At 44.5% G+C, this 21,534-nt stretch overlaps 1 protein-coding gene across 2 annotated transcripts; it reads left to right on the top strand.

Moving 5' to 3' along the window:
- The first annotated feature begins 3,196 nt into the window (after nucleotides 1–3,196).
- On the top strand, nucleotides 3,197–20,540 carry LOC124407042 (serine/threonine-protein phosphatase 6 regulatory ankyrin repeat subunit A). Of its 2 annotated transcripts, XM_046882842.1 has the most exons (14): nucleotides 3,197–3,660; nucleotides 3,929–4,030; nucleotides 6,852–6,953; nucleotides 7,055–7,171; nucleotides 8,471–8,671; nucleotides 9,711–10,094; nucleotides 10,623–10,943; nucleotides 11,107–12,334; nucleotides 14,339–14,514; nucleotides 14,588–15,016; nucleotides 15,843–16,869; nucleotides 17,561–17,674; nucleotides 19,124–19,391; nucleotides 19,835–20,540. In XM_046882842.1, the coding sequence occupies exons 1-14, from the start codon at nucleotides 3,334–3,336 to the stop codon at nucleotides 20,292–20,294; spliced, it is 5,256 nt and encodes a 1,751-aa protein (XP_046738798.1). In that variant the 5' UTR covers nucleotides 3,197–3,333; the 3' UTR covers nucleotides 20,295–20,540. The 2 variants fall into 2 exon arrangements, with proteins under 2 accessions (XP_046738798.1, XP_046738799.1); XM_046882843.1 differs by lacking the exon at nucleotides 17,561–17,674.
- The last annotated feature ends 994 nt before the right edge of the window (nucleotides 20,541–21,534 follow it).

Below are 21,534 nucleotides of genomic sequence, written 5' to 3'. Positions count from 1 at the left end.
AACTTTTTCTCTCTCAAGCTAACAATAAGCTAATTGGACAATGAACGTCGAATGTACCTTATGTATAGTGGAAAACACATACAGGTACGAAGCATCGTAAAGGAATTATTTCTGTGACGTGCTCTATGGGGACTCCTAACTATAGGCAAACCACCGTACACGTCCACTGTGATTGTGAGATTTTGGAGCCAACAAAACGCCATCTCAGAATTTCATTGAAGAACAACGTATGTCCAGTGTAATTTCCGAGGACATACGACGTTTTTGAGATGAGGTTTTGTTGCTCTCAGCCGATGGTCCGACTTTGTCGATATCGTGCAGATCCGCAGAGTTTATTCCGACCACCTCGAAACCAGCCCTGGCAATGGCCAAGAAAGCCACGCTCCACTCGATGGAATTTGGGCCCCAGATTCCAACTCTGTCGCCCTTTTTCAAGCCCACTTTTTTCAACCCTGCAGCGAATTTGTCGGCCCTTTTTCGATCCTTGGAAAATGTCATCCGCATGTTTTGATGTTTGAATTTTATTTTACGTAGTTTGACCGCCAACTGTTTCATCGGTTCAAAGTGTGCATCGAAACTAACCTATAAAGAACTTTATACGACGGTTATGACTTCTGTTGCACGGGCCGACGCTTGAATCTCAATCGGCGTCAAAGTGACTTTTCATGCCGTGCCGGAAGAAATGTTGTATGGGGCGCGCCTGTGAAGTGCTTTAGACACGAATAAAGATTTCAGTGATGAAATCATTATCATTGTCACAAAACCAAGTACTTTACAGGGACGCCATATAAAGTACACCCCTTTTACTTACTACACAGCAAGAGATGAAATACGTTTTCTTGAATTTCTTCGAACGCCCAATATCTACAGTGGAAATGACACAATATAGAAAATAATCTGCTTTCGGAATATATCCGACGTTAAAAGTACAAGAAAGAGCAAAGAAGTACTTGACCCTGAAAGCCCCTCTCAGCACTCTTAGAATAATAGCACAAACTCGATTATTGAATAATTATAACACCAGAATCATCACCATAGACAAAAATATAGCTTATTGTTAGATAACTCAAGATATTATGACTGGTGTAATGTTAGATATGATGATTTATACCATATGCTCAGTAACTACGCTGCCTACCTATAACGAAGAGAGAACGTGATTCATGATTGACATGGACTCCCAAAAACACCCAATTGATACTTTCCTGAATAACCTGTATGACCCTAATCCATCGACAGCGAAGAAGCATACTACATATGTCACAGTCATATAAAACGTATCGAATACATTAATATGTAAATGTTGATCGGTATATAGAAACTCTTGACACAGAACGTAACATTATAAAGTTCACTGAAATGCATTTATGTTAAGCGGATACATCGCTCATAATAAAACAGTATATAAATTTTCAATATTCTGCAAAGCGATCCATGCGAATTGGAACTGGAAACATCACCGATTATAAAGCACGGGATACGACTATAAGCTACGATAAGTACCTATTACACAATACCGTATCTCATACTGTAAGCCCTTTGCAGAGCTCAAAACTGAGCTTGAACAAGTGAATACTACTACTACTACTACGACTATTACTTATTTTTATTCCATTCTACTTCTAGAATTTCTTCTTCTCTTACAACATGATGCCAAACTGTTACATTATGCATTCTGTAAAGCAAACCAAAATAATCAGCAAGTCGCGCTCCTTCATTTTGTCTGTCATTCGCTCAGCAATAAGGGGTAAATGGGCCAAAACCGTGAATCAAAGTGGTATGTTCCATTTGTGGACGTCAACCAGAAAATATGTATGTGGACATCCACGTCCAAAACGCTGTCAGTGTATTTTATACCTATTATACATACATTTACAGTTCAGAGTGGACAATGTCTAGTTAGCCGCAATGCGGTTTTGCTGTGAGACCGCTATCAGAGATCCGACACTAAGTCATGACTCGCAACGCACCCATTCGAATAAAAGCCGAACTAAAAGCTGAGTTAAAAGCCAGAAAAGGCACGTGGGACGCTGATAGTGTCCGACACGCAGCAGAAGTTTGATGTAGAAGAACCAAATTAACCACGCCATGTGTCATCGCATTCGTATGATATCACATTCTAGTGAAAGTTAATCCACATAATTCTGTTCCTCTGGTGCAAATGGACGTCGATGTAAAGTCTGAATGAAACCGGTCAAGGTTTCGACAAACCTGAACGTTTTCAAAATCGGACCACTACGGTGTGGTGGCTGAAAGAATAGAGCAAGTTAAACGTTAAAGATTCGTGTAAGACTGCCCAGGCACTTCCAGACCGAGTCAAGTAAACCCAGGTACTTAGAAATCGCTGGTTAGAAGCAAGTGAGAATTGAGATGGCGAGAGGACTGCAAGGTACTTTTGAACTTGACTCGTCGCTGAAAAATACTGGCGCGAACAGAGATGCGAAACATTGACGGATCGTGCTCCAGACGAGGATGGAGGGCCACCGTTCCTCGCATGGCGTGTCGAGCAGGTCTCCTCGTCCTGCGCCGGAAGTCGCGTGTTGACGGCACCCTGCCCGCCGCCCCTTATCCCCACCGCCTTCTTACGATGCTGTGCCAACGCTGAGTGTAACCACCGAGGATTGGGTCTCGGTGTGAGTGTCGACTGTGTCTGTGTACGATGAAATTTCCTGCATGCATAGCTCGCCCACAACCCCAGAGGAAGCACTGCGATTGGCTGATCGGCGCCATGACGAGCTTAAAGCCACCCTCTTCTGGTGTGAGCGTCTTCAGAAAGGCGAGGACGCTCGCGACGCTAGCATCGTATTCTAGGCCAGGTGCTTCCTAATGTTCGACGAGTACTTTATGCGGGCTTTTTGAACATCGGGAATCGTCCTTGCGGGAAATCCACGCTCAGTCAATTTTTCTACGGAGAGTGAAAATGTTACCCCGTCAAATTTTATCTTCTCGATTTCTCTTCGTTTTAGTGATTGTGATCTGTGACACTGTTGAACAGTGATGCAATCTTGGTACCATTTGTCTGTGATCTAAGTGTTCATGGAATCAACGTAGTGATCGGACTGCACATTATTTACCAAGTTCCATTCCCTGGTTACGTCGTTTGGTGATAAGACGCCGCTTGCACACCTCAGGCGAGTCAAAATTGAGCCAAATGATGTCATTCATGAATCTTATCTAAAGTACGTTACGATGAAAATCGGGGGCACGAAGCCGGCTGGATCGCAGCGATCCATTCGATTGATGAGAAATGATTGAAATGATTCCTTGGAATTTTTTATTCGGATCGAACACCCCTGTGACATGATTCTGCCCCCTCGAGGATCGAGATAAGCTATGAGTAGCTCGAACAAAAAGCCTTCGGGCAGTAGAGACGACAAGAAGAATCCCTCGAGCAAGGAAGACAGCCCTGCGGGTGGCAAAGATGATGCTGGAGCCAGTGCAACCGGCAGCAATGGGGGGAGCAGCGCCGAGCCTCAGCAACCTGGGAGCAAACCTGGATCTGCTGGGGCAACGTCCAGGGAAGGGGCCCAAAGACTTCTGGGCCTTGCTGCACGCGGCGAATGGGCCCCGGTTGACCAGCTTCTCAAGTCCCTGGAAAAAGCGGCGCAAGGTGCTGGTGAAGAAGGAAATCCAACACCGTTAGCCGGCGTCATGGACCCCGTAAGTTTTCCACTTGTGCCGAAGGTCCGTGACTTCGAAAGCATTGAAAAGAATTCGTTTCGGTCGAGATAACCTGATTTTTGGATTGAGAATAGATTGAATGAGCAGAATTCGTTTACCAACAGACAAGATGTTTTTTTCTGTTTTTTCTGATGGTTTTTTGTTTTGTAATGGAGGTAAATATTCCTTTACTGTCAGAAAATCGAGCTGATTGGGAAAAATCAGTAAATATCGAACAGAGTTTGATACTTTTCAACTTCTCTTTCAGACGACTGGCATGTCACCGCTCATGTACGCTGTAAAAGACAATCGAACGGGATTACTGGACAGAATGATAGATCTTGGCGCTGATGTTGGCAGTCGAAATAACGTAAGCATCGTCAGAAACTTTTTTTAGCCCATTTTTCGCAGTTTGAAATCGAGATCTAACGCCAGACAAGGATTACCAATTGGTAACCGATGTCGGTTTGTCTATTCTTTCCAGTTTTCAGGCCTCATCTTACAGCTCGAATGATTGTTCAGAATTTTTTCACAACGATTTCAACTCACAATGAACAGACTTCAGAAGAGTAGACTAACTCACAAAAGATAGTGTCACGGAAACCAAATCCCTCATGAATATTTTCAATGCTTGTCGGCATTAATTACACGAAGTCAAACATCAGAAGCTCGCGATTCCTGCGGGGCCGTTTTGTGCGTCACGTCCGTTGTGAATTTATAACAACAGACCCCGATTACAAGAATGGCGAATAATTTGCCCACGGCGTGAAGGTCTGCTAAAGTTATAAAACGATGCCATGCGACCTCAAAAGATTTGCAAGCCGTTCGGGATCGACGCCCATCGCGGGGGGCGGACTTCTTTATCGGTGAACGTAATCGCACCACTTTTTTGACCCACTGACTGACCGGCCTACTTAATCCTCCTGGCCTTGGCCTCACTTCACGCAATCTTATGCTACCCCTTATTCTAAACCCCGACTCTAACATGGATTCTAGTCTACTCATCAAAAGCCTCGAAGTATATGTACCTTCGTCTATTCATTATTGACTTTTGTACTGCCAGATACAGGCCAAATCAACATGTGCGATCAATTTCAATGACAACCTTGAGTTGATTTTTGTTTTGTAAGTTTTCTCTTTCCAGAAGTTGATTTGGCCAGCTTAAGAACTGTAACCAAGACTTTTATTGCAAGTAGCTCGCGAGTTCCAAGGCTACATGATCAGCCTGTTCTATACAGTTACAGTACGACCAAAAAAAGCTCGACCATTTCTTCACGATTTTCCACCACAGGATCATTTTTTTCCCGGATGTGCTTTACGCGGATCTAGAACTACCGAATAGCGTGAGCCTTGCTTTCCAATTTCCGAGTAGTTATTTGATTTCGGCGTATATATAGCTTCAGAAGTTTGTTTCAGACTCACGACTATGCAAACTTGGTGTGAAATATTCCTCTCGAGCCAAAGCTTCACTAATAGTCAAGTGAATTGTAACGATTGATAAATAGCGTGTAATCTTACGCTCCATTTAGAGAGTATACAAAGGTCGCAAAATGTTGCAAACTAAAGAGTACAGAGCAGGGATTAATAGCGATCGGTATAATTTCGCACATTTGCATACATTCCCTTTAATCACACGGTCCCTTCGAGTCGCTCTCTCTATAGAGGCACTTACTCAGTTTGAAGGCCTTGAAAACGGCGATCTAAACTTGGCGTGCCCACGGTTGGTTGGCGCACAGATCTTCATCGAACACGAGCCAAGGGTTGCTAATTCTGTGCTCGATTTTTGACCGTGGTCACCGTACAAGGTTCTTGAACAATACCGGATTAATTATCATTCACGGATAGTCATGTCACCCCAGTGCCATGATTATTGTTATCCATAGAATAGGAAACTGATAAGTTTACTTATGCTGGACAACTTTATTTCCTCTCTTATTCCTATTGGTTGATCATATAAAACCAAGCGTTTGGTAGAGGTCGGACACATGTAGTACCACGGCCATAAAGCTCTGCTAGTTTTCGGACTTGAACCACGTGACGAATAACTTATACGTGCGTGTCAGACGTTATATTTCACAGTGTTTGCCTTCTTCTCGGAAAGTCGATAATGCAGGGTTCTCTGTTACGAAGAGGATTTCTTGAGCATGGGGAGAAAAGGGAGCTTGCTTGTTTCGTATATGAATGTTAATTTTTCCCGGGTGACTTTCCACGATTTTCGTGGTTCATTGGCGAGCTCTGAGCTCCTACAACGTAAAATCAGCGTGTCACGATGTACAACAATGATGCAGCTCGAGGTACTATACACCCTGAAGAGTTATTCAAGGGGATCGGTATAACCTACGCGTTTGTTTATATCGATTTTTAGCTAAGCTCTAAGCACCGCTCCCTTCAGCCCGACATAATTTTCAAATTGCATGCTAATAAACAGTGATTGGAATGGGGGCTGGCTGCTACTTTCAACTAATGCTGGGCGCGGTAAAATGCAATTTACTCCCCTGTTCGCCTATGGTCTTATGTGAGCTGCCTTCGCGAGTTATGGCCTTAGCCGAGCCTCAGCTCTGACTTACAGCTACGATTACACGAATATTACGATCGCGGAAAGAAAAATATTTTCTCTTTCAAGATCCTTCATCTTCACTTGCCACTCTTTGTTTTTCCTAACTAGATACCAATTGCCCCGAAGGCATGTACATACAACAACTTATCACAGTATCTTAAAATGTTTTACTCGCTCCGGTTGATCACCAAAATTTAGCACCACCAAAAACAGAGGTCACGGAAAATAATGCAAGTGCGAAATCAGAATAGTTTCAAGCCCAGCTATACTCAAGATATAGCGCATGATTCGCTTGAGTAATTAAAATCGATAGGAAGTAAACGAAGAGGCGGATGGCCAGAACAAGTTTGTTCATTAACAAGCTAGGTGAAAACTTGGGCGATACCTACTTGTATTATCCACCTTGAAAACAATATTTCGAGTTGATTGAAACTAAACTAGAAGCGTGCCTCTAATCGTCAACTAAACGTGTTCTGCACTAAACTTATACCCCTTGGCTAATTACTTGTGTGGTAATTGTTGGATGAGGTTCCATTCATTCTCCACCAGGATTCAGATCGCGTACCCTATACTCACTACATCGTCGATTTTTCTTACACGTTCTCCGTTTATTAATACCTTTCCATAATTTTAGGACAACTACAATGCCCTTCACATATCCGCCATGTTCTCCCGTGAGGATGTGGTCAAGCTACTCCTCGGCAAGAAAGGCGTCGACCCTTACGCTACAGGCGGGGTACGTTGATTTTAATCACTATTAAATCGTACTAACTCAGTACAAGTTCTTTATTTCGTTTCAATTGTGCGACTTTTCCAATCAATAATTCTTGTTTACAGGCCAGACAACAGACCGCCGTTCATCTTGTGGCGTCTAGACAGACTGGAACGGCAACGTCGATTCTTCGAGCACTTCTTGCTGCCGCCGGAAAAGATATCAGATTAAAAGCCGATGGGGTGAGTATGAAGATTCTATGTACCATGGCAGTTACACATCCTGTCAACTATCACTCATTGTCAGCGTCGTTAGCATTGAATCAGTGACGGTGACAGTGAAAAAAGTGACACGTCGGTTTCTGCAAGAAGCTACTGTTTACGGTAACTTTTTTGGTATGTGGAACTGAGAGATCTGCTGGTTTTCAACGACGTAAAAGTTTTGAGGGAAGGCATAGTTATGCATTCCTTTGTCCAACGTTCGATCAGGGTGGGTTAACTCCTGGTGATAGATAGATGACGGTGTTCAGATCGCGGGACTGCCATCCCCCGGCGGTGGCCCTGCACCTCGCGTGACCTACGGGACCGCCCTGAGGTATCGCGGCCTGGCACCGACGCCCACCGAGTCCTGGTCCGGGCCTCCATAATTCTTCTTTTAGTTTTACTCAATTTTTACGGAGGTTGATGCTCCGGAATTTCCCCTACAAATTGTAGATTCAGGTTATCGATTCCCCGTCACGATAACGAGCTAATCTTAAGAGGACAATCCAGATTGCGAGTATGCGTATAAGTAGATAATACTATATTAGGAGAAGAAGAGAGCTTCAAATGTGCTATGTAAACGCTGTTGATGTCGCGTTTTCGTCGCGTTTTAGTCGATCGAATTTCATATTCACGGATTCGGAGCTCTGCTGCAAACCGCGAACTCGAGTTAGTCGTGATTCGATCGCCAGGAAGCCTTGTCTTTCCGTGACGTTACTCCTTTGTCTCGTCGTTGTGCTGTGATTTCGGCAGGACAGTCATTTGTTCAAATTATTCGATTAAACCCCACTCGTCGTCACTCCCGTCTGCAACAACAAAAAATTAGATCATCGATCAATTTTTACGCGATAGAACTACAATGGCGGTGTTTTTACGGTATGACAAGATGAAGATAGTTCTAACTTTCTACCGCTAAAATTTCCGGGCTTAACGAGACGTTCACGTCCACCATTATGAAGCTATGTCGACGAAGACGTCCGAAGATGGTGACCGTGCATCGGATAAATCGGAGACCATTCACACCACCGACTTCATCCATCGGAATCGGCTTCAGGCCGCAGTCGGGAAGAATTGGAAAAACATTAACAAAACTACAATGGAATACACCGTGTGTCCTGACGAGGTTGCTCCCATTTTTTACTTTGAGTGAATTTATGATTGCCTGATTTTGGTTGCTAGTCGCTTTTTCAGTTTCAACTATCACGTAATTACCGTGAAAGTCTACGGACATTTGAAACGCGAACTAGACACGCGAATTTATGAAGAAACCGCTTTTTTCAGAGGGGGAAAATTCCGCTGCTATTGGCAGTTGAGGCTGGCAATCAATCCATGTGTCGCGAACTCCTTGCCCAGCAAGCCGCCGAGCAACTTCGAGCTACGACACCAGCTGGGGATACTGCTCTTCATTTGGCCGCCAGGAGAAGAGACGTAGACATGGTCCGCATACTTGTCGATTATGGAACCTCCGTTGATATCCAAAACGTAAGTGTAAAATGCTTTTTCGATTGATTCGAAATCTCAGACGACCCTGTCATGTCACTCGTTTCGTCATCAAGCGTGCTTCAACTCAGGGTGCAATCGACAGATGAAGTTTTCTACTATAAGTACGACAGTTACTTGGTTTGTGCAACAATCGATAACCGTGTACAGCTAGGAAGTGGTTAATTTTGACATGTCCCTGACACCAAACCCTCAACAATTCATCTTGGCGGGACTAAACTGATTCGTTGTCACATCGTTACATTATGGAAACGTATCCGTTTGCACCCTTTGAAATGTTGAAACAACTAGGAACTCTTGGCGACGTTGATGAAGCACCGTACCGTGGCATTGTGGCAGCCAATTGCGGGGGTATGTGCTCAGTTCTATACATATAATAATAGCAGTAATGACATCTCACCATCGGTCAAGTGCGTCATGCGTTATGGAATACATAATCAGAGAAGCTATGGTGGGAGGACGCCATAGGTGGACTGTATGCGTAATGTATGAGGCTAATTGTCGCAATGCGTCGTCGGCGAGGCCAGGCGCAACATTCAGTCGACGAAAAGCTTCGGGTGACAAGTCGGGTGCCACTTAAGACCAAGAAAACGTCTTTTCCGAGGGGAACCACGTTCCCTTCTAATTTCGATCAGGTGTTCTTTATCGATACCGTTGTCTACCATCGGCTATCAGTCCACTGACATTGAGACGCGATTAAGCTCATTCCATCATTCTGAGTAAGCTTTTTACTTACATAACCGTCAAGTGGTCTTCGTTAAATCTTCGCGGGGTCAATTAGATGAGACTTCTTTTCTCCTTGCGCAAAGAACTTTGATATTTACAAAATGAAATATCCTTAGCGTATAATTAAACATTGGTAGTGAAAAAACGGAACCTATCATTAAGCCGTACGATACGCTAGTACCGTTACAAAGGGACCTAGTTGATTTAATATGAAATTTAAAAGCAATGGAAATACAGGGGTCGGTCTGAGCCTCGGCTAATCGTAGATGGTGATTTTTGTGCGTGCTTTTTCCAGGGTGAAGGTCAAACGGCCCTGCACATCGCGAGCGCGGAGGGCGATGAAACGCTCGTTAAATATTTTTATGGTGTCCGAGCCTCGGCAGCGATTACTGACCATCAAGACCGAACCCCCATGCACCTTGCTGCCGAAAATGGACATGCCTCTATAATCGAACTCCTGGCGGACAAGTTCAAGGCGAGCATCTTTGAAAGAACGAAGGATGGATCAACGCTGATGCACATCGCGTCGCTCAACGGACATTCGGAATGTGCTACTATGCTGTTTAAAAAGGGAGTTTACCTACACATGCCTAATAAAAGGGGAGCGAGGTCGATCCACACGGCAGCCAGATATGGCCACGTGGGGATCATCAGCACGCTTCTTCAGCGAGGTGAAAAGGTGAGGATTTTCATTTAGCACGTTTATCCAGACTTCCTCGCTCTGTCTGCATGTTGCGAAGGGGAAAAATCACTGATTGTGAACGGACTCTGGGCATATTCCTTGGGTACCAAAGAGTGCGGGTAGTTAGCGAGCACCTTGGTAGTTATTTCGTTATGAAATTATTGTGCGTGTTCACCGCGCGTTACCAATACTCCAACAAGATTCTACGTCCGATAAAGTTTCGTCGAGCTGTAAGCGGAACCGGCTCGACCATCGCCGACAATGTCCATTCCACGGATAAAAATCACGAATCCAATAACTGTCTACAGTCAATGTACTCACGATATCGGCTTACAGATAGTTTCGACAATGTGATGACAATAGTCAATTCACAAAATTTATCGACTCTGTCCAGGAATAGCACGAAAAATGAGTGTTTCGGTTTGATTACCTAAAATCAAAGCCGTTCAAACAGACACCAGCTTCTGGAGATCGCAGCATTGATGAACGTATTAATCGTCAGCCAATATCTTTCGTTGTTCACAGGTCGACGCTACGACGAACGATAACTACACCGCGCTACACATTGCAGTAGAAAGTGCCAAGCCGTCTGTGGTAGAAACGCTGTTGGGCTATGGTGCCGAGGTCCACGTTAGGGGTGGAAAAATGCGCGAAACACCGCTTCACATAGCGGCGCGAGTACTCGATGGCGACAGATGTGCTCTGATGCTTCTCAAGTCTGGCGCTGGACCAAACCTAACTACTGACGACGGACAGACGCCCGTTCACGTAGCTGCAAGCCATGGGAATCTGGCCACTATGCTGCTCCTCCTCGAGGATGGAGGAGACCCCATGTTTAAGTCAAAAGTAGGTAGCAGTCAAACGTCAGAAGTTTTAAAAATTGGACGTCATGAGTAATTATTCACATCAACGTTGAATCACTGTAAATTTCATACGTCACGTATGGAGCTTGCTTGAACTATCACCTCTCATGGTGTACCGCAAAATGCATCTTCTGTTCATCCCACAGAACGGTGAAACACCGTTACATCTGGCGTGCAGAGGATGTCGAGCGGACGTAGTCCGTCACTTGATCGAATTCGTGAAGGAGAGGAAGGGTGTTGAGGTTGCTACGGCTTACGTGAACAGCGTGACGCATGACGGAGCAAGTGGCCTGCACTACGCGGCTCAAATCGAGCCCTCCGAAGTGGCGAACTTGGGTGATGACCGTGCCGTGGTCCGGGCGCTGTTGGAAGGAGGTGCGGACGTTTCACTCCAGACGAAGCAGGTCCAAGAGACGGCGTTCCACCACTGCGCCTTGGCAGGAAACAACGAGGTCATGTCTGAGATGATAGCCCACATGTCGACTACCGACGTTCAGAAGGCCTTGAATCGGCAGAACTCCATCGGCTGGACGCCGTTGCTGATAGCAGCACACCGAGGCCACATGGAGCTGGTCACCAACCTGCTGGCCAACCACGCGAGAGTCGACGTCTTCGACCACGAGGGTAGATCGGCGCTGCACCTTGCAGCGGAGCGGGGATACCTCCAGGTTTGCGATGCTCTCCTGGCGAGCAAAGCCTTCATAAACTCGAAGTCCCGAGTGGGCAGGACGGCTCTTCATCTCGCTGCGATGAACGGATACACGCACCTGGTCAGGTTCCTCGTGCAGGACTACAGCGCTGCCATCGATGTCCTGACCCTGCGAAAGCAGACACCCCTGCACCTTGCCGCTGGCGCCGGTCAACTTGAGGTCTGCAAGCTGCTCCTGGACCTCGGAGCCAGTATTGACGCGACTGATGACCAGGGCCAGAAACCGATCCACGCGGCCGCCATGAACAACTACTCCGAAGTGGCGCAGTTATTTCTTCAAAGGCATCCGAGTCTCGTGATGGCTTGTACTAAGGACGGGAACACCTGCGCTCACATCGCTGCTATGCAGGGTAGCGTTAGGGTGATTGAGGAACTAATGAAATTTGACCGCCAGGGAGTAATTTCCGCAAGAAACAAGCTCACCGAAGCTACGCCACTCCAGCTTGCTGCAGAAGGTGGTCACGCCGAAGTTGTCAAAGCCTTAGTCAGGGCTGGTGCATCCTGTGCGGATGAGAACAGGGCCGGATTTACGGCAGTTCACCTGGCTGCCCAGCATGGACATGGGCAGGTGCTGGAGGTCATGAGGTCGACCCAGTCTCTACGAATCTCGAGCAAGAAACTGGGCGTTACCGCACTTCACGTGGCCGCGTACTTCGGGCAAGCCGGTGAGTTGTAGATTGTGATTTTCTGATAAAAAAAACTTTCTTAATAACGAGTCTAGATTCGCAATGCTTTTGCTGATTCATTTCACCCTTGGATCTTGATAAGACGTGAATCATTCTTGACGGCGGAGAGAGAAAGGTGAACGAAAAATCGAAATTGACCGCAGAGTGAGGCACACTGTTATTCACTTCGTGAAACGTATGAAATTTCAGTAATTGGTTTGGTCCCTAACTCGTCCTGTGACATGCGTTTCTTGCTGATCCATTTGCCCAACTGTCAACGAGTGTTAACAGAGTGTGATCAGAAACGAAATATATTGCGAATAAGAGCCGTTCTCCAATCTTAATCCAGGTCTAGATCAATTCGAGCTGTTCGCACCCTGAGGGACAAATACAATCGGTGCAACCTCGCAAATTCATCGGACAATAAGAATGCCCCTGTTGCAAAAAAAGAAAAATCGAAACACTTAGTAAACTGTCGTGCTATGAATTCAAGGTTTCTTTCGAGATCTGGATCAGAAGATAGCGAGGCGAGTAGCCAAAGAAGGTTGACTGACCTATTAACCAATATACCAGAATAGCTTATTGTTAGGCTAATAATTTCTGCCGGTATTAGTCAAGGGTGAATCAAGGGGGAAGGTGGCCGACGAAAACGGTTCTTGCTCAGGGTTGGCTGCTCATCTTGTACTGAGTCGAGCAAAGGGGGACTCATGCGGACTCGATTTCGCGTGACGACGCCCTTTTGACGTTAGTTCGACCGCAAGGCGAGCTTTGGTCAAGGTCACCTCGCACGCAACTTAGGTATTTCGCGGTCTGCCAGAATGTGAGTGCTAGGATAATTTACCGGAAGTGGGTGTGCTCGATTAAACCGGGTGGCGTGACAGATATGCGGGGACTATAACGAATTAAAAGAAAATTTGGTTATATTGATACGTATTTTTAATTTAAGCTTGCCGTTATAAGCAATAGCCATCGGATGTCCATATATCTATACCTATCTATGTCTGTAAACCGCGACGTAGTTTACTTAGCAAAGTACGTTATTCGGGGTTTCCTTTTTAGGTGGAAAGTCATGACGATGAAATTTTAATATCGGGATTTTTACCTGTGCAACTATAATAAATGCGGTATTCTCAAAGATCCGAGATAAGCTTCGTTGGATTTTACAAGTTTCCTTAATTAGGTAAATAATCGAGATTGTTTGTTACGACCGGATGATCTCACGACACTCCGAACGGCACGCAATGCTGGGTGTAAAATTTGAACAGTCAAAAGCTCAGTCAAGGATAACCCATTCAGAATTACTTTGTGTCATTCTATCTTTTATACCGATTATTGGTTTAGAACCGAAACGTTGGACAGAATTTATAATAAAAATAATTCGAATACTGATTAAAAGCGCCGTGAATTAGATTTAATTCAACACACCAGATTGTCTTTCAGATAAAGAATGGTGAATTGAATAGACGAATAATTTCCAGTGCTGAAGTGCAGAAATAAACTCTGACGGTCGAGGAAAGAAGCAACGAGATTAAAATCTGTAATTAGTGTTTATTTATACCAACAGTTTTCCATACATATCTTATCCGCAACATCATCGTCTGTGCAACGTGAAATTCCCTTTAACGTGTTCCCCCCCATACCATAGCTCCGTGATAATAACCTGGTTTTTTTTTACATCCTACGTTACCCAAGTTGGTTAGTGGATTTCTGGGTTAATTACTCTCCCCTTAATATGCCATTGATCAATATGATTAACACCCTCGTAAAATGATGCGCACGTCAAGCTGTCGCAAGCCGCCGCTATTCAATACACTGTCTAAATGAACCTTTACAAAGTAACAATCTCTTTCAATAATTAAAAATTCCGTAACATTTTTGACTAATTATTGTTAGAGGCAGCGCAGTGATACAGCGTTTCATTATTATATTCCAGTAATCACAATGATTCTCAATGCTATTTCAAACATTCGTTATACCATCAACCCTTGTCATTTCATTTCGCAGACACCGTCAGGGAGCTGCTCACCCACGTCCCAGGAACAGTAAAGTCCGATCCACCAACGGGAGGTTCACTCGTCGGGGAATTGGGGTCTGAATCTGGCATGACGCCATTGCATCTGGCCGCTTATTCCGGTAACGAAAACGTCGTCAGGCTCCTCCTCAACTCGGCCGGTGTCCAGGTGCGACTGAACCTGTCAGAGAAAATCTCATAACTCCTTCGCCAGTTAACGAATGCTCGTCGTTTGACTTCAGGTCGAAGCTGCAACAACGGAAAATGGATTCAACCCTCTTCACCTGGCCTGCTTTGGCGGTCACATCACGGTCGTTGGGTTGTTGCTCAGCAGATCAGCGGAGCTTTTGCACAGTGCAGACCGGCACGGGAAAACTGGGCTGCACATCGCCGCGACCCATGGTCACTACCAAATGGTCGAGGTCCTACTCGGTCAGGGTGCGGAGATAAATGCGACCGATAAAAATGGTTGGACACCGCTTCACTGTGCAGCCAGGGCTGGCTATTTGGATGTCGTGAAACTTCTGGTGGAGAGTGGCGCATCCCCGAAGAGTGAAACCAACTTGGGAAGCGCCCCGATTTGGTTCGCAGCATCCGAAGGACACAATGACGTTCTCAAGTATCTAATGGAGAAGGAACACGATACTTATGCGCTTATGGAGGACAGACGGGTGAGTAGTAATGTTTTGAAGGAATTTTGAAAGTCCACGTTTGAAAAACTGAAAAATGACCAGAATTTTCCTCTTGCAAAGCGATACTTCAGTCTCGTGATATTTGAAGATAAGACACGAGCTTATCATGCCACATGAGGTTGGAAAATAGCGTAGCTAGATCCCGTGGAATTTGCTTACCTTGCCAAAGACAGTGGACAGTACGAATTAATATTAGTATTCGCGGTCGATTTTTACACAGAGTATTATAGTTCGGATTGTGGGAGGTCTGATTTTAGGATTTATTTACCCAGACCCTGAGATCAATAGGTACGAAGTTTAGTTAATTTCTGTAAATGAAATTGTTTTGAGATAAAATTACTGAATTTCGAAAAGTGATTCGCTTCCGATTTTGATCGGGATGCCTTTCGGATAATTCGTTGTTTGTAGAATCGGATACGAAATCGAAGCATTTCTGACGTTGGTAATTTAGCGTCGGAATATGACCGAGTTTTACATATCAATTCTGGCATCAGAAGCACAATGCAGATAAACGTATGGCGGAATATCACGCTTATACTATCTCAAACGTGCCCGTTGAAGAAGTCGATATTTGAAGAAGTAAATATCAACCGTAACGTTTTACCGTCACGCGACGTTCTTAACTAATCTATCGCGCGGATAAATCCTTACTAGAGTGATCTGACAGACAGCACTAAATAGAATTGTGAATCTTCCATTGTAATATCTGGATATAGTCAATAATCGTTAGAGCTAATTTATCCGTGATGTCTCTCGTCAAGCCGAGCTTGAAAAAGCACATGATGACCGTTTCTTGCTTTTCTAGTTCGTCTACAACATGATGGTGTGCAGTAAGAACAACAACAACAAGTCGATAGAAGAGTTCGTGCTAGTGTCTCCAGCGCCAGTAGATACAGCTGCCAAACTTTCAAACATATACGTGAAATTGTCAGAGAAAGAAAAGGAAAGGGCGAAGGATCTGATAGCAGCTGGCAAGCAGTGCGAATCGATGGCCACTGAGTTGCTAGCCTTGGCAGCCGGTGCTGACTCGGCTGGAAGGATACTGACTTCGATGGACAGAAGAAACGTCGAGTTTTTAGACGTGCTTATAGAAAATGAACAGAAAGAAGTGATCGCCCACACAGTGGTCCAGCGTTACCTTCAGGAACTCTGGCAGGGAAGCCTCAAGTGGAACGCCTTCAGGACGATCTTGCTCTTCATAGCCTTCCTCGTGTGCCCGCCGGTTTGGGTAGTGTTTGCATTGCCTCTGGGACACAAGTACAACAACGTGCCGATCATTAAGTTCATGTCATACCTCACGTCCCACATATATTTGATGGTGTTTTTGTTACTGGTCGGTATAACGCCCATATATCCAGTCGTGCGCGCTAACTTGATGCCTTATTGGTACGAGTGGTGCTTGTTGGTTATGCTTTCGGGACTTTTACTCTTCGAACTAACGAACCCAAGTGACAAAAGTGGTTTGGGATGGATCAAACTGGCTGTGCTTTTGTTCGGAGTGTTCGGAGTGGCTTTTCACTTGCTCGGTCTCGCTAGGATCGTTAAGGAAGTGGAGTGGCCCACCCTGTTGTACCTGCGGAATCAGCTCTTCGCCATCAGCTTCCTACTCGCCTGCGTACAGATTCTCGACTTCCTGTCGTTTCACTACCTCTTCGGACCTTGGGCCATCATCATCGGTAACCTGATGAAGGATTTGGCCAGGTTTCTCGCCGTTCTGGCCATCTTCGTCTTCGGATTTTCCATGCACTTCGTCGCCTTGAATCAGGCTTTCGAGAATAAGCCGCTTCAGCTAATCATTAATGATAATTCAAAAAAGCCTGCGTTTTCCGATGGTAAGTGAGAGATGATATAAGTGCAAAAACGGTATAATACTGTAATTAATTGATATTTTTCAGCATAAGTAACCGTTTAATCTTTCAAAAATTAATACTTTTTTTTTATCGGTTATTCAAATACTCACACAAATTCCATCGGTCGTTGAATTTTTATAAAATTCGATAAGTTTTGTGTTTATCGTACCGCCGTCCGTCTACCAAAATCTGATAGTGAATACTTTTAGTTTTCACCAATAATTCCTTCAAAATCTGTGAAACATGCATACCGCAAAAATTTAATTATTAAAGCTAACAGGACTAACGTCATTCGGCTAGGCTTGAGCGGTGAAAATTTAGAAATTATTTCCCTCACGCAGTACCTAAGCCTTGCAGACTTTGATACTAGCACTTTTAACGACTTTGGTGATATATTCCCACGCGATAACAGGCGTGTTGACCTTCACACGAGTATACACCTCACTACGATTGCCAGCAATGTCATGGAGCGCGTAATCATGTAAATATGTACATACATACCTATGTATTACAGGTATCTAATAAGCCAGAGAATCTAGGATCGAAATTAACGAGTGACTAGGGAACAGTTTTATAGTCTGGTAGAATTACGAGCTTGTACTGTTGAGATTTTAGTTTACACGTGTTAAACATCGTCCTGGACCTAAGGGTATAACAAACTTGATTGTAATAGGTTTGTTGGGCAATTATACAGAGTGGATGACGGACACGCCGGCGTCAGCGCCACCCAGACGCTATGGGCGATACAAGAAAAAAAATGAGTGTTGTGACGATAGCAGTAAAGATTGTAAGTTTTGACGACTGACGATGCTGAATTCGTGATTGAATTCTACATGAATTCGTGAATGCGGAATCCCTCCTCGATGTCGTCTCGTCTGCGTTGCATTTTGTCGGTTTTTGTGTGCGTGTGCGTGTGCTCATTATTGCCTGACACATACACATACCTTGGACTGTTGCCTGCGCCACTGCCCGGCGTTAACCCGAGAGTATCGATACGATTTGGAAGCCCAGGAATGAAATTTTTGTGCTCTACCAAAGTCGAGATACTCTTCCGGGTATTTTTTCTTTATTCTTCATTTTGAGTGTTTGACCACTGCAGCCGGAAACGGAAATTTTCGTGTGCAAATCGTTGTTCATGCATTTTGTGTTGAGTTTAATGTTTCTTGTGTGTGTGCGTGTGTGTGTTTTTACGCATTTTGAAGAATCGAAATCATTTTTGTGTTTTTTTTGTCCAACACGCCCGAAATTGTTATATGCCAGACACCGCGACTTTCACTTGATGCATTTTCAGGCTACTGCGACTAAAAAGAAGCTGTATTTATCAAATTTTATGAAGGTCTGTGATACCAATGCATGTCCTCTAAAATGATCGGCAGTCTTTATACCCATTCGCCGATGAAAAATTGAATACATAAAACAAGCATATTGAATGAGTCTTATACTGGAACATCAATCGTTTGTCTGACATTTCGATCCTCGCATGCTGCAAGGCTCTTAAAAAAATGCAGCCTCCGTAAAGAATAAACAATATTGAAAACATCCATGGCATGGCCTGAATGTTACATCCATCTCACTATTGTGAGCCCAAGTAAAATAAAAACGTGTCCACTTCACAGGGATTTTTTTTTTATCTGCTTTGCATACGTCGGCTTGAGATGTGCGGAGTCATTTAAACCGGATTTTTTTTTTTTTTTCATACCTGGTGTAATTCCAGGCTGGTCTATCGTGAGTCACGAATCCAACTTCCCTATACCTACAGCCGAATACCTTGCCATAACCAACATGCCTACGTGTGTTTTCTGTGTCGTCCGCGGTGTTATGCATACACGCATTTACTTGACACACGATGTTGCAGCCTGAAGTTTGACAGCGCATCACCTCATGTCACATAATATTAGCAATGAAACCAATTAACATGAGTGTTATAGTACAAAGTGTACCTGCAGCAAACGTTAAAACGTTTGGCATATGATATATAGTACACTGTACACGAAACGGCCAACAAAAAGCCAACAATGGTCACAGCTCCGCTGGTGTGTTTCTTGTTGTTTTCCGTTTATTTGTTGGTTTACTTTATTCATAATGTCTTCTTGTTGAACGGTGTTTTATTAATGACAATGGCTGCTCAGCGCACGACAAATGCCCAAGCATGGCAATTACCGTAGCATGAGCATGACCACGTTGCGTAGCGCACCCATGTAACCCCTAACAAATTCAACGTTGAATCGGATTCCAGTAAAGATGAGTCCAGTACTAGCCTTCGAGTACCTCTTCTTCGCGGTCTTCGGTCAGACCACTCACGGGGAGCTCAAGGTTGAAACAAACCAGCCCGAATGGACCTCGGTCCTCTTCAAGCTGGCCTTTGGGATTTACATGTTGGTCTCGGTAGTGGTGTTGATTAATCTACTTATCGCCATGATGAGTGACACTTACCAACGCATTCAGGCCCAGTCAGACATTGAGTGGAAATACGGGCTGAGCAAACTGATAAGGAACATGCACAGGTAAGAGATAGCATTCCGTTAGTTCGACATCGAGAGTGGGTTAAGTATATGAATTAAAGAGTACCTACTTCTGCAGTCGCTCTTACCTCTGCCTCTCTATGCATATACATAATACATATCGTCTCTCTACTTTTGCGCGCACTTTGATTATACCTATAATCGCTCTGCAATTATTGCATCAGGTGCAAAACTTCGATCAGAGCGTTACTAATGCGCGTCATATTTTTCTGCGACATTTGCAATACCTTTTTATCTCATCGCGGGTAATCTTGAGTGTTTTCTTTCTCGCTCTTTCTCGCTCTGTCTCACTTACTTTCTCTCTCTCTCTCTCTCTCTCGCTCTCGCTCTCTCCTTTTTCCCTGTCTATCTTTGCCGCTCACCACTAGCGAGTGAAACGTACGTTTGGATGCAATTGACGAATGGGAGAACATTTATTTTTCCAGAACAACTACGGCACCGTCGCCGCTGAATCTGCTGACAACGTGGATTGTGTACTTCATAAAACTGTGCCGACAGAGGGCTGCGAAACGCAAACGACCCTCCCTCGTACACATGATGGGACTTGGTAGGACTGGACGAATGTCTCCACGGTCCAAAATGGGTGCGAAGTGGTTAGCCAAGGTTAAGAAAGGCCAGGTGAGGCCAAAAGACAGCGTCGCTTTATCGGTCGTTCATCTCAGTCCACTCGGAAGCCAGTTGTCATTCAATAACGCGACAAGGATTGAAAATGTCGTCGACTGGGACGCGATAAGGAAGAAGTACTTAGCTCTGACGGGGAACGAGCCGGAAAAAGAAGTCGAGAAGGACGAAAAAGATGACGAGAATGAGAACGAGGACGAGAATGGACCAACGGCTTCTAACGCCTCGACAGTTCCAGCCACAGCCTCCACACCTCCCATATGATAATGCTCATCTTTGTTCTAAAACAGACCATGGGTGAATATTTTTCTACCGCTTATTGGAGTCGATTTTACACACTCGTGGTCTAAATATGAAGATCGTTCAATGGGTGCCTTGAGAGTATTTTTTCCGATTTTGCGACTGCATTTCTACGTCTACGTACTTACGCCAATATACACATTCAACGTCCACATCAAAGAAGTCCTCGAAAAAACTGACTGCCACTTCATCTTCTCGTCAAATCCTCTAAAGAAGTATGTATGTCCAATAAGTCATGTACCGCTAAACGCTACGTTACGTTTGGCTTTGTGGTGCATGTAATATCATGTAAAATATTCCATACTCCATTTGCCTTATAGTGTTGTCGTGAAATGTATACCACTATACCAAAGAACTTGAGATTATCGAGAGAAAACGTATATGCATATATACGTATTATAACGATATGTATTTGGTCGAAATAAACGTGTAACGCCTGAAGGCTGATTTTTTTAAGCATGTGTGTAGTGTTCATTGCATCTGCGGTTTGCGTTTTGCGTTAACCTTCCGAGTCGATCCGCATCTTCGACGAATACTGCTCTTAGACTATAGTTCGCATTTTCGATAGCTCTGGCAAGCCATGATCCGCTAAATACATTATACTAATAGGATTTTTGCCATACGTATATTTTTATCCTCATCCGTCCTCACGCATGACGCGTTATCAATTTTTAACATCTCGCTGCGTCCCGGGAATACGAAAATGTCATTTTAGTTGGCCGTCTTGAGCATGCGATCATCGTGACATCCGAAATCATGACGGCCATGGTTCTCATGGTTCTGCTGAACGAACATACATATGTATAATCGTATACATCATAAGTTTTTTAATTTTCATAGCTACGTTCAAAGTGAGTCTGGAATGTACCTTCATACATTCACTGATACCCATGTACCTATGTTAGCGATTGAAGCGTCTTAGCCCCCCATAGATTGAATCTGCTCCCTAGATTCCTGCTCTCTGTTTACATAGTGTAGAGTTTGCCCTATAAGACTAGAGCAGTGCATGAGCACGTTCCCAACCAGTATTCATTCCAATTTTCACAAAAATTTTGACCCCTATTTACAGTCAAGATGAACCCCATACTGGCCGTTGAGCTACTTTTCTTCGCCATCTTTGGGCAGACCACTCACGAACAGTTCAAAGTCGAAAAGCATCAGCCCCCGTGGACGACGATCCTCTTCAAGTTGGCTTTTGGCATTT

The sequence above is a fragment of the Diprion similis genome, chromosome 6, assembly GCF_021155765.1.
Source record: "Diprion similis isolate iyDipSimi1 chromosome 6, iyDipSimi1.1, whole genome shotgun sequence".
Classification (NCBI taxonomy): domain Eukaryota; kingdom Metazoa; phylum Arthropoda; class Insecta; order Hymenoptera; family Diprionidae; genus Diprion; species Diprion similis.
This window is presented reverse-complemented; position numbering and strand designations above follow the sequence as displayed.

Bases quoted from the DNA above. Each gene is read 5' to 3' on its own strand.
- LOC124407042 (XM_046882842.1), top strand. From the start codon at position 3,334: ATGAGTAGCTCGAACAAAAAGCCTTCGGGCAGTAGAGACGACAAGAAG. The intron at 3,661-3,928 runs GTAAGTTTTCCA...CTTCTCTTTCAG, and splicing joins TAGCCGGCGTCATGGACCCC to ACGACTGGCATGTCACCGCT. The intron at 16,870-17,560 runs GTAAGTGAGAGA...TGATTGTAATAG, and splicing joins AAAGCCTGCGTTTTCCGATG to GTTTGTTGGGCAATTATACA.